General features: G+C 34.4%; 1 protein-coding gene across 1 annotated transcript in view; it reads left to right on the forward strand.

The window, feature by feature from the left end:
- Nucleotides 1-13,991, forward strand: part of slit1b (slit homolog 1b (Drosophila)) — a 165,342-nt gene that overhangs the window by 117,372 nt on the left and 33,979 nt on the right. Inside the window, 1 exon segment of the mRNA XM_041785147.1 lies at nucleotides 10,310-10,473. Coding sequence (XP_041641081.1) covers nucleotides 10,310-10,473 — 164 coding nt within the window.

Raw genomic sequence — 13,991 nt, forward strand, 5'->3', positions numbered from 1 at the left:
TATCCAGAGAGATCCATCGTTTCCCCATGGGTCTATCGATCTGAGGTGTGCGTGTTCAGATACAGTAGAATCATCTTCAGTGTGAGGAGGTCCAGGCAGTGGAGAGAGGAGGAGGTGATGTGGTTCATGAAGAGAGTATTTATATTTGTTTCCTGAAGTCAGACATCAGTTCTGCCCACATCCAGACAGGGTAATGAATCGGTCTGTAAAAGGATCTCATGTTAACAAATCCTGAGTTTGGTCTTTAATTTATCCAGCAGGGAGCTGCTACCTGAGTGGCACCAAAATCCGAATTCGGTTTACATAGATATGTATTTCAGGTTGAAATTTCTTTAGGTGCCAGGGCCGAGCACTTACTTGATGTTTCATTGGAATTCCCATACAGCAGTATTGAATGTTATTTCCCTCCCTCTGTGAAGAAAACAACAAAAGACAAGATAAAGACAGATCTATGAAAATAAAAACTATAACAGAAAGTGAGTTTAGTTTTCATCTGGAGACTAAAGCATCAGTGCTGGATGTTCTCATTCTTGGATATTTCTCTACTATAAATATTAGGAACGTGTATGGAGGCCCATTTCTGCCACTTAGAAAATAAAAACGTTAGGTTGTTCTGACAGAATAATAATAACTGAATCATAACTTCGAATTATGAGATAAAAAGTCAGATTCAGAGATAGTGAGTCATTACTATGAGATGATATTGTGATTTTTCTCATCTCATTATTATGACTCACTATCAAATTTTTAACTTTTTATGGTAAAATTATGGTTTTCTATTATTCTATTATTTAAACTTTTTTCTTGGTACTTTATCTCATAATTATGACATTTATCTGAATTCTGTACTTTCTGGATTACACTGACTATCCATTTATATTTATAAGTTTGTTTCTCCAGGTTGACTTTATCTCTCATAATGACACATTTTGATCTCATTTCATTTCATTTGTCTTTGAAATTTGAAATCTTACCTCATAACTTAAATTTTTGTCTCTTAATTTCATAGTTTTCATAGTTTTGACTTTTAATCTTATAATGCCACAGTTCTTTCTCATAATTTTCAATATCATCAAATAATTTCAATTTTTCTCATAAATTTAAAACTTAATCTCATAGTTTTGACTTCTTATCTCATAATTTTACATTTTTTATCTCATAAGTATGATCTTTATCTCGTAGTTTCAACTTTTATCAACGAGTTTGACTTTTCATCTCTTAATGTCACATTTCTGTCTCATACATTTAAATATTATCAAATAATATCTCATTGATTTAAACTTTAACTCAGTTTTAGCTTCTTATCTCATAATTTTACATTTCTTAATCTCATAATTAATGTTTTATCTCATAATTTTTTTACATCATAAGTTCACATTTTTTTCTAATGATGTTTTTATCTCAGAATTTCAACTTTTTATCCCAAAATTTCATCCTTGTATCTCAAAACTATAACTTATTCCATACAATTTTAACTTCATTCTTCTTTTTTATCTTTATTTTTTTAATTTTAGTGGTAGAAAATACAGATGGTTCTTCTTATTTTCATCCATATTTTCTATTCATTTAAGAATTGATCTAAAAATCTCCTCATTTATGCATTTGACTCTCAAATTCAAAAATAACACATAATTTAGATTTTTGTCTCATAAGTTCAACTTTTACTTCATATTTTTGACCTCTTATCTCATAATTTTACATTTATTAATTCATAAGTATGATTTTAATCTCATATTTTAACTTTTTTTAATCTAATAATTCTGTTTTTTATCTCATAGTTTCAACTGTTATCTCTGAGTTTAACTTTTTATCTCATAATGTCACATTTCTTTGTCATAAATTTAAAAATTATTAAATAATCTCAATTTGTCTCATAAATTAAAATTTTTATCTCATAGTTTTGACTTCTTATCTCATAATTTCACATTTTTATCTCATAAGTATGATTTTTATCTCAGTATTTTTTTTTGTATCTCATAGTTTTGACTTCTTATCTCATACTTTAACATTTTTAAATCTCATACTTCTGTTTTTTACCTCAGTTTCAACTTTTATCTCAGAGTTTGACTTTTTATCTCATAATGTCACATTTCTTTGTCATAAATTTCAATAATATCAAATAATTTCAATTTTATCTCAGAATTTCAACGTAAATCTCATAGTTTTGACTTTTATCTCACAATTTCACATTTTTTTAATCTCATAATTAATACTTTATCTCATATTTTTTTGTTTTTATGTCATAAGTTCACATTTTTATCTAATGATGTTACATTTGTATCTCAGAATTTCAACTTTTTATGTCATAATTTTGACCTTGTATCTTATTCCACAATATTTTAACTTCATTCTTCTTTTAAATTTTTTTTTAGAGGCAGAAATGCTTTTCCAAAGTTTTTTTCTGTATTATCATCCTTTCTTTTATTAAAGTGTTGATTGTTCACTATGATGAGGGTTCTTGTTAATGTTAAAGTTTGTCTGGTTAAATGAGCTCATAGAGAATTAATGTAGTGACCAGAAATAAAGACTAAAATCTAAGGACTGAAACTTTATAAAAACGCTTGTGAGACTTTTGTCAGCTAAAACTGGAGTACAGCGTTGAAGCTTGAAAAATGACTAAAATGAGACTAAAACTAAACTTTGTATTAAATCTGCCCGTATTAACGCTGCTGTGCTGCCCTCTGCTATCACAGGAGTTTCAGTCTCTTTAACTATCAGTGTCTCTCTGAGGTGAAATGAATGTCAGCAGAGAAGTTTTAGTGTCCTTTCATACACAGATGTAAGATTTAATCCTTTTTATTTAATCTGAGATGATTTTCAGCTCCAAAGAGAATAATGATGTTAAAATGTTCTCTCTAGATCAGTCAGTAGATCTCTCTCTCTTTCTCCATACTTCCTGTCTCTGTCCTACCATAATGAAGGCAAAAACCTAAAAATTAGCTAAGAGACGGATTATTTTGTTGCTGTCAGAGGACTGACTTTAGAAAAGGAGATTCTTGATCAAATCAGAGTAAAATGGACTCATCTAAAAGTGTTTTACATGTCTTTTTAATTGTTTGGGTCTTCATTCTAGTTAACTGAAATAAAAAGAGCTTAGTTATCTCTGAGAGGGGGTTTGATGAAGAGCGAGTGTTTTCCTCCTCATCAGTCGATCCTGATGGAGTTTAATCGACTGGAGAGAATTGAACATTCCTTCACCCCGACCTTCCTCTCTGAGTGTTTTTGCTCCAACATAATGAGGGATATTTGATCCCACGCTGCTCTCTGATAATCTGATCAGCTGAATCAATGGACCTGATCTGAATGAACGTTATCGGCTCCATCACTGGTCGGTGTGTGTGTTGATGTGTGTGTTGATGTGTGTGTTGATGTGTGTGTCTCTGTGGAGCTGAGAGGAGCTGAACAGACTGAGAGCTCCATCCTGTGGCTGCTTCTGATCATTATTTATTAGTTCATCAGACATCTCTCCCTCTGATATTCTTCCTTCTGTCTTTCTTTCTTTTCTTTGTTTTTTGTCTTTCTTTTCTTTCTTTCTTTCTTTCTTTCTTTCTTTCTTTCTTTCTTTCTTTCTTTTTTTTTCTTTCTTTCTTTCTTTCTTTCTTTCTTTCTTTCTTTCTTTCTTTCTTTCTTTCTTTCTTTCTTTCTTTCTTTTTTCTTTTTTCTTTCTTTCTTTCTTTCTTGTCTTCTTGTCGTTGTGCTGGGTTTCTTCCCTTTGTTTATTTTCTGTTCATATTTTATTCCAGTATTATTTGTTTGTAATATATTTTGGAAATTCAGGTTTGGTCTCTATGAAAATATTCATTTGTTTCGGTCACATTTTGTCATTTTTAACTTTTTTAAAGTCTATGTTCATTTAGTTGATTTAATCTTGATCTGGGTCATTTGGTCTAAAACTGATATTTCACCTTTTTTATAAGGATATTTTGAAATCTCCACTAAATTACGTTATAAATGTTGAATTCAGACCTTTGATAGATAAAATGTCACCAGTATGATGAGTATAGCAGAGCCTTCTATTTCTTCTCTGGTCTTTTATTGTCAATAGAAAATGATGAAATGTAAACTATTATAAAAATGCTGATTATTTCCTTATTAGGAGGGACGCAAACCTTCAGCATTCAAAGACGTAGCTGATGGTCAAACACTGCAGTCCCTTCAGGCTCCCAGCTGTGATTACGTAGTCCGTTATCTGAACTTACGACCCCTGGACCAGTTTCTGATCATGTCATGAGTCAAGTGTCTTTATGGAATTTTAAATCCAGTGTCTTTAACAACACTCAGTGGGACCGTGTCTTTAGATCTGACTTTAGTTTGTTTACATTGGATCTGACTTTAGTTTCTTTACATTGGATCTGACTTTAGTTTGTTTACATTGGATCTGACTTTAGTTTGTTTACATTGGATCTGACTTTAGTTTCTTTACATTGGATCTGACTTTAGTGTCTTTACATTGGATCTGACTTTAGTTTGTTTACATTGGATCTGACTTCAGTTTCGTTGCATTGGATCTGAATTTAGTGTCTTTACATTGGATCTGACTTTAGTTTCGTTGCATTGGATCTGACTTTAGTGTCTTTACATTGGATCTGACTTTAGTTTCGTTGCATTGGATCTGACTTTAGTTTGTTTACATTGGATCTGACTTTAGTGTCGTTACATTGGATCTGACTTCAGTTTGTTTACATTGGATCTGACTTTAGTTTCGTTGCATTGGATCTGACTTTAGTGTCTTTACATTGGATCTGACTTTAGTTTCTTTACATTGGATCTGACTTTAGTTTCTTTACATTGGATCTGACTTTAGTTTCTTTACATTGGATCTGACTTTAGTGTCTTTACATTGGATCTGACTTTAGTGTCTTTACATTGGATCTGACTTCAGTTTCGTTGCATTGGATCTGAATTTAGTGTCTTTACATTGGATCTGACTTTAGTTTCGTTGCATTGGATCTGACTTTAGTGTCTTTACATTGGATCTGACTTTAGTTTGTTTACATTGGATCTGACTTTAGTTTGTTTACATTGGATCTGACTTTAGTGTCTTTACATTGGATCTGACTTTAGTGTCTTTACATTGGATCTGACTTTAGTTTGTTTACATTGGATCTGACTTCAGTTTCTTTACATTGGATCTGACTTTAGTTTCTTTACATTGGATCTGACTTTAGTTTCTTTACATTGGATCTGATTTTAGTTTGTTTACATTGGATCTGACTTTAGTTTCTTTACATTGGATCTGACTTTAGTTTCTTTACATTAGATCTGACTTTAGTGTCTTTACATTGGATCTGATTTTAGTTTGTTTACATTGGATCTGACTTTAGTTTCTTTACATTGGATCTGACTTTAGTTTCTTTACATTGGATCTGACTTTAGTTTCTTTACATTGGATCTGACTTTAGTTTGTTTACATTGGATCTGACTTTAGTGTCTTTACATTGGATCTGACTTTAGTTTGTTTACATTGGATCTGACTTTAGTTTGTTTACATTGGATCTGACTTTAGTGTCTTTACATTGGATCTGACTTTAGTGTCTTTACATTGGATCTGACTTTAGTTTGTTTACATTGGATCTGACTTCAGTTTCTTTACATTGGATCTGACTTTAGTTTCTTTACATTGGATCTGACTTTAGTTTCTTTACATTGGATCTGATTTTAGTTTGTTTACATTGGATCTGACTTTAGTTTCTTTACATTGGATCTGACTTTAGTTTCTTTACATTAGATCTGACTTTAGTGTCTTTACATCGGATCTGACTTCAGTTTCTTTACATCGGATCTGACTTCAGTTTCTTTACATTGGATCTGACTTTAGTTTCTTTACATTGGATCTGACTTTAGTTTGTTTACATTGGATCTGACTTTAGTTTCTTTACATTGGATCTGACTTTAGTTTCTTTACATTGGATCTGACTTTAGTTTCTTTACATTGGATCTGACTTTAGTGTCTTTACATTGGATCTGACTTCAGTTTCTTAACATTGGATCTGACTTTAGTTTGTTTACATTGGATCTGACTTTAGTTTTATTTACATTGGATCTGACTTTAGTTTCTTTACATTGGATCTGACTTTAGTTTCTTTACATTGGATCTGACTTTAGTTTCTTTACATTGGATCTGACTTTAGTTTGTTTACATTGGATCTGACTTTAGTTTCTTTACATCTGATCTGACTTTAGTGTCTTTACATTGGATCTGACTTCAGTTTCTTTACATTGGATCTGACTTTAGTTTGTTTACATTGGATCTGACTTCAGTTTGTTTACATTGGATCTGACTTTAGTGTCTTTACATTGGATCTGACTTCAGTTTCTTTACATTGGATCTGACTTTAGTTTGTTTACATTAGATCTGACTTTAGTTTGTTTACATTGGATCTGACTTTAGTTTGTTTACATTAGATCTGACTTTAGTTTGTTTACATTGGATCTGACTTTAGTGTCTTTACATTGGATCTGACTTTAGTTTCTTTACATTGGATCTGACTTTAGTTTCTTTACATTGGATCTGACTTTAGTTTCTTTAAATTGGATCTGACTTTAGTTTCTTTACATTGGATCTGACTTCAGTTTGTTTACATTGGATCTGACTTTAGTGTCTTTACATTGGATCTGACTTTAGTGTCTTTACATTGGATCTGACTTTAGTGTCTTTACATTGGATCTGACTTTAGTTTCTTTACATTGGATCTGACTTTAGTTTCTTTACATTGGATCTGACTTTAGTGTCTTTACATTGGATCTGACTTTAGTTTCGTTGCATTGGATCTGACTTTAGTGTCTTTACATTGGATCTGACTTTAGTTTCGTTGCATTGGATCTGACTTTAGTGTCTTTACATTGGATCTGACTTTAGTTTCGTTGCATTGGATCTGACTTTAGTGTCTTTACATTGGATCTGACTTCAGTTTCTTTACATTGGATCTGACTTTAGTTTCGTTGCATTGGATCTGACTTTAGTGTCTTTACATTGGATCTGACTTTAGTTTGTTTACATTGGATCTGACTTTAGTTTGTTTACATTGGATCTGACTTTAGTGTCTTTACATTGGATCTGACTTTAGTTTCTTTACATTGGATCTGACTTTAGTTTGTTTACATTGGATCTGACTTTAGTTTGTTTACATTGGATCTGACTTTAGTTTCTTTACATCTGATCTGACTTTAGTTTGTTTACATTGGATCTGACTTTAGTGTCTTTACATTGGATCTGACTTCAGTTTCTTTACATTGGATCTGACTTTAGTGTCTTTACATTGGATCTGACTTCAGTTTCTTTACATTGGATCTGACTTTAGTTTCTTTACATTGGATCTGACTTTAGTGTCTTTACATTGGATCTGACTTTAGTGTCTTTACATTGGATCTGACTTCAGTTTCTTTACATTGGATCTGACTTTAGTTTCTTTACATCGGATCTGACTTTAGTGTCTTTACATTGGATCTGACTTTAGTTTGTTTACATTGGATCTGACTTTAGTTTCTTTACATTGGATCTGACTTTAGTTTCTTTACATTGGATCTGACTTTAGTTTCTTTACATTGGATCTGACTTCAGTTTCTTTACATTGGATCTGACTTTAGTTTCTTTACATTGGATCTGACTTTAGTGTCTTTACATTGGATCTGACTTTAGTTTCTTTACATTGGATCTGACTTTAGTTTCTTTAAATTGGATCTGACTTTAGTTTCTTTACATTGGATCTGACTTCAGTTTGTTTACATTGGATCTGACTTTAGTGTCTTTACATTGGATCTGACTTTAGTGTCTTTACATTGGATCTGACTTTAGTGTCTTTACATTGGATCTGACTTTAGTTTCTTTACATTGGATCTGACTTTAGTTTCTTTACATTGGATCTGACTTTAGTGTCTTTACATCTGATCTGACTTTAGTTTCTTTACATTGGATCTGACTTCAGTTTCTTTACATTGGATCTGACTTTAGTTTCGTTGCATTGGATCTGACTTTAGTGTCTTTACATTGGATCTGACTTTAGTTTCGTTGCATTGGATCTGACTTTAGTTTGTTTACATTGGATCTGACTTTAGTTTCGTTGCATTGGATCTGACTTTAGTGTCTTTACATTGGATCTGACTTTAGTTTGTTTACATTGGATCTGACTTTAGTTTGTTTACATTGGATCTGACTTTAGTGTGTTTACATTGGATCTGACTTCAGTTTCTTTACATTGGATCCGACTTTAGTTTCGTTGCATTGGATCTGACTTTAGTTTCTTTACATTGGATCTGACTTTAGTTTGTTTACATTGGATCTGACTTTAGTTTCTTTACATTGGATCTGACTTTAGTGTCTTTACATTGGATCTGACTTTAGTTTGTTTACATTGGATCTGACTTTAGTGTCTTTACATTGGATCTGACTTCAGTTTCTTTACATTGGATCTGACTTTAGTTTCTTTACATTGGATCTGACTTTAGTTTGTTTACATTGGATCTGACTTCAGTTTGTTTACATTGGATCTGACTTTAGTTTGTTTACATTGGATCTGACTTCAGTTTGTTTACATTGGATCTGACTTTAGTTTGTTTACATTGGATCTGACTTTAGTTTCTTTACATTGGATCTGACTTTAGTTTCTTTACATTGGATCTGACTTTAGTTTCTTTACATTGGATCTGACTTTAGTTTCTTTACATTGGATCTGACTTTAGTTTGTTTACATTGGATCTGACTTTAGTTTCTTTATATTGGATCTGACTTTAGTTTGTTTACATTGGATCTGACTTTAGTTTCTTTACATTGGATCTGACTTTAGTGTCTTTACATTGGATCTGACTTCAGTTTCTTTACATTGGATCTGACTTTAGTGTCTTTACATTGGATCTGACTTCAGTTTCTTTACATTGGATCTGACTTTAGTTTGTTTACATTGGATCTGACTTTAGTGTCTTTACATTGGATCTGACTTTAGTTTCTTTACATTGGATCTGACTTTAGTTTCTTTACATCTGATCTGACTTTTGTTTGTTTACATTGGATCTGAGTTTAGTTTCTTTACATCTGATCTGACTTTAGTTTCTTTACATTGGATCTGACTTCAGTTTCTTTACATTGGATCTGACTTTAGTTTCGTTGCATTGGATCTGACTTTAGTGTCTTTACATTGGATCTGTCTTTAGTTTCGTTGCATTGGATCTGACTTTAGTTTCTTTACATTGGATCTGACTTTAGTTTCTTTACATTGGATCTGACTTCAGTTTCTTTACATTGGATCTGACTTTAGTTTCGTTGCATTGGATCTGACTTTAGTGTCTTTACATTGGATCTGACTTTAGTTTGTTTACATTGGATCTGACTTTAGTTTGTTTACATTGGATCTGACTTTAGTGTGTTTACATTGGATCTGACTTCAGTTTCTTTACATTGGATCTGACTTTAGTTTCGTTGCATTGGATCTGACTTTAGTTTCTTTACATTGGATCTGACTTTAGTTTGTTTACATTGGATCTGACTTTAGTTTGTTTACATTGGATCTGACTTTAGTGTCTTTACATTGGATCTGACTTCAGTTTCTTTACATTGGATCTGACTTTAGTTTCTTTACATTGGATCTGACTTTAGTTTCTTTACATTGGATCTGACTTTAGTTTGTTTACATTGGATCTGACTTTAGTGTCTTTACATTGGATCTGACTTCAGTTTCTTTACATTGGATCTGACTTTAGTTTCTTTACATTGGATCTGACTTTAGTTTGTTTACATTGGATCTGACTTCAGTTTGTTTACATTGGATCTGACTTTAGTTTGTTTACATTGGATCTGACTTCAGTTTGTTTACATTGGATCTGACTTTAGTTTGTTTACATTGGATCTGACTTTAGTTTCTTTACATTGGATCTGACTTTAGTTTCTTTACATTGGATCTGACTTTAGTTTCTTTACATTGGATCTGACTTTAGTTTGTTTACATTGGATCTGACTTTAGTGTCTTTACATTGGATCTGACTTTAGTTTCTTTATATTGGATCTGACTTTAGTTTGTTTACATTGGATCTGACTTTAGTTTCTTTACATTGGATCTGACTTTAGTTTCTTTACATTGGATCTGACTTTAGTTTCTTTATATTGGATCTGACTTCAGTTTGTTTACATTGGATCTGACTTTAGTGTCTTTACATTGGATCTGACTTTAGTTTCTTTACATTGGATCTGACTTTAGTTTCTTTATATTGGATCTGACTTCAGTTTGTTTACATTGGATCTGACTTTAGTGTCTTTACATTGGATCTGACTTTAGTTTCTTTACATTGGATCTGACTTTTGTGTTATTCCTACTCTCAGAGCGATCGGGGCCAACCCTCTGTACTGTGACTGTCGGCTCCTGTGGCTCTCAGACTGGGTGAAGAGCGGCTACAAGGAGCCCGGGATTGCTCGCTGTGCCGGACCGCGTGGCATGGAGGGAAAACTGCTGCTCACCACTCCTGCTGACAAGTTTCAGTGTCTCAGTAAGTGCCATTTAAAGCTCTGGGTTTATTCTTCACCTGAAGAGGAAGATTCAAAAACTCCTTAAATACCTTTTCAGACACTTGAATCTTTTATCATTCTTTTCTTTTTCTCTAAAACACAAAGACATTTGGCTTCTTAAACCTTCTTATTCAGCTCTTTCATCTGTGAAATGGTCTCAGAGAACACACATTCACATCCTGTCTTTAGATAAGAATAGATCACATGTGATAGAAGCAGTTCCTTCACCTGTTTGACCTTTTCTTGGAGTTGTTTCATTTCTACACACCTGCTTCTCTGTCTGAGCAGTCAGAATTGACAGGAAATTACCTTCATAAATCATTTTGGTTGGGTTTGAGCTGATGTGTCGTTTCCTGTTTTTAGAAGAGCTGGCTGTGATTTGAGGAGTCTGATCCCAAAGACAGAAACAGAGACAGAAATGATGGACTAAAGTGTAGTGGCTGTGTCCTCTCTGTGTCGAGCAAACGATTCTTTAGCCTCCTTTGGCAGATAAGGGACCTGTTTGAAGAGGAGGAAGATGATGAAGATTCTGATTTCAGTGACTGATGAAATTAGAAAATATTAATGATCTTAAGGGGATCTTCAAAAGTAGAGCCAAAGGTTTAAGCTGTCAGAGGTGTTTATTTCTGGGGGGTCAGGTCCTTCTCAGGGGTGCAGGGGGTCATGGCATCAAGAAAGGGGGCCCAGATTTGTGAATGAGATCCATGAGAAGACAAAGGATCGATTAAAAGGAAGGAAACATCACACATACAACCAGAAGGCTAAAATCATTGGGTCACTGTTCAAAATATGAAGGAAAAGAATGCAAAGATTGAACAGGACATAAATGTTGAACATTTTACTATCTCCTGAGAAACGCTGGGTGATTTTGAACCCCAAAAAAGTTGGGACAAGGCCATGTTGACCACTGTGCAGCTTCCCCTCTTCTTTTAACAACAGTCTGGGAAGTGGAGAGACCAGCTGCTGGAGTATTGGGAGAGGAATGTTGTCCCATTCTTGTCTGATGTAGGATTCTAGCTGCACAACAGTCCTGGGTCTTCTTCCTTTTCTGATGCTCCAAATGTTTTCTCCTGGTGAAAGGTCTGGACTGCAGGCAGACCAGTTTAGCACCTGGACTCTTCTCCTGTGAAGCCATGCTGTTGTGATGTATGTGGTATGTGGTTTAGCATGGTCTTGCTTGTCTGGATGGGAGCACATGTTCCTCTAAAACAGTGATACTCAACGTGTGGCTCTTATACAGTCGCTAGAAAAAGTCTGTGAACCCTTTGGGATTTCTTGAGTTTCTGCATAAATTGATCATCAAATGTGTTCTGATCTTCATCTAATTCACAACAATAGACAAACACAGTCTGCTTAAACTAATACTGCACAAAAAAAATCATATGTTTTCATGTTTTTATTGAACAAACCATGTAAACATTCACAGTGCAGGGTGGAAAAAGTATGTGAACCCCTAGGCTAATGACTTCTCCAAGAGCTAATTGGAGCCAGGAGTCAGCCAACCTGGAGTCCAATCAATGTGATGAGATTGGATGTGTTGGTTAAAGCTGCCCTGCCCTATAAAAAACACACACCAGTTTTGAGTTTGCTGTTCTCAAGAAGCATTGCCTGATGTGAACCATGCCTGGCACAAAAGAGCTCTCAGAAGACCTACGATCAAGAATTGTTGACTTGCATGAAGCTGGAAAGGGTTCCAAAAGTATCTCTAAAGCCTTGATGTTCATGTGTCCACGGTAAGACAGACTGTCTACAAATGGAGAAGGTTCAGCACTGTTGATACTCTCCCTAGGCGTGGTCGTCCTGTAAAGATGGCTGCAAGAACACAGCACAGAATGCTCAATGAGGAGAAGAAGAATCCTAGAGTGTCAGATGAAGACTTACAGAAGTCTCTGGCACATGCTAACATTTGTGTTGACAAATCTACAATAAGTAAAACATTAAACAAGAATGGAGTTCATGGGAGGACACCACGGAGGAAGCCACTGCTGTCCAAAAAACACACTGCTGCACATTTGAAGTTTACAAAAGAGCACCTGGATGTTCCACAGCACTACTGGCAAAATATTCTGTCCACAGATGAAACCAAAACTGAGTTGTTTGGAAGGAACACACAACGCTATGTGTGGAGAAAAAAGGCACAGCACACCAACATCAAAACCTCATCCCAACTGTGAAATATGGTGGAGGGGCCATCATGGTTTGGGGCTGCTTTGCTGCCTCAGGGCCTGGACGGATTGCTGTCATTGATGGAAAAATGAATTCTTAAGTTTATCAAGACATTTTACAGGAAAACTTAAGACCATCTGTCCACCAACTGAAGCTCAACAGAGGATGGGTGATGCAACAGGACAACGACCCAAAGCATAGAAGTAAATCAACAACAGAATGGCTTCAACAGAAGAAAATACGCCTTCTGGAGTGGCCCAGTCAGAGTCCTGACCTCAACTCCATTGAGATGCTGTGGCATGACCTCAAGAGAGCGATGCACACCAGACATCCCAATAATATTGCTGAACTGAAACAGTTTAGTAAAGAGGAATGGTCCAAAATTCCTCCTGACCGTTGTGCAGGTCTGATCTGAACTACAGGAAACGTTTGGTTGAGGTTATTGCTGCCAGAGGAGGGTCAACCAGTCATTAGCCTAGGGGTTCACATACTTTTTCCACCCTGCACTGTGAATGTTTACATGGTTTGTTCAATAAAAACATGAAAACATATCATTTTTGTGCAGTATTAGTTTAAGCAGACTGTGTTTGTCTATTGTTGTGAATTAGATGAAGATCAGAACACATTTGATGATCAATTTATGCAGAAATCCAAGAAATCCCAAAGGGTTCACATACTTTTTTAGCAACTGTATGTCTTAATTCTAAACATTATTCCCTCAGAAAACCTTAGAAAGGTAAATTTGACCTCAGAAGTTAGCCATTGCAAGTCACATTAATCACTTTGTTTCCCACACTTTTACAGTTGGATTAAGTTGTCCAGCTTAATTGTCAATCTCTATTTTTTGTCTGCATATTTCTTTTGCCCTTACTTGCAATTTTTTGCTACTTTAATTCCATTTTTACTGCTTTTAGCCCATTTTTGACACTTTTATCCAGCTTTGTGGAATTTTTTGCCCCTTTTTTGCCTTTTTTTGCCACTTTTTGCTCATTTAAGATGGGTTTTGCAATTTAATGCCACAAATTTCCCATTTCTCCCACCATTTTTATGATTTTTGTCCATTTAAGTCACTTTTCATTCATTTTTCTTCACATTTTTGCCACTTTTGGACCATTTTTGCCACCTGTAACTCATTTTTTGCCACTTTTCACCCATTTTTGCCACTTCTTTTTGTCACTTTTCTCCCCTTTCTGACACTTAAATCCTGGTTTTTGCCATATTTTTGACCATTTTTGCCACTTCTCGCCCATCTAAGCTGCCTTTTGCAATTAAATGCTACACATTTCCCATTTTTCTCACCTTTTATTCTGGCTTTTTTTGCCCATTTTAGTCA

Source organism: Cheilinus undulatus, linkage group 4 (genome assembly GCF_018320785.1).
Source record: "Cheilinus undulatus linkage group 4, ASM1832078v1, whole genome shotgun sequence".
NCBI lineage: Eukaryota > Metazoa > Chordata > Actinopteri > Labriformes > Labridae > Cheilinus > Cheilinus undulatus.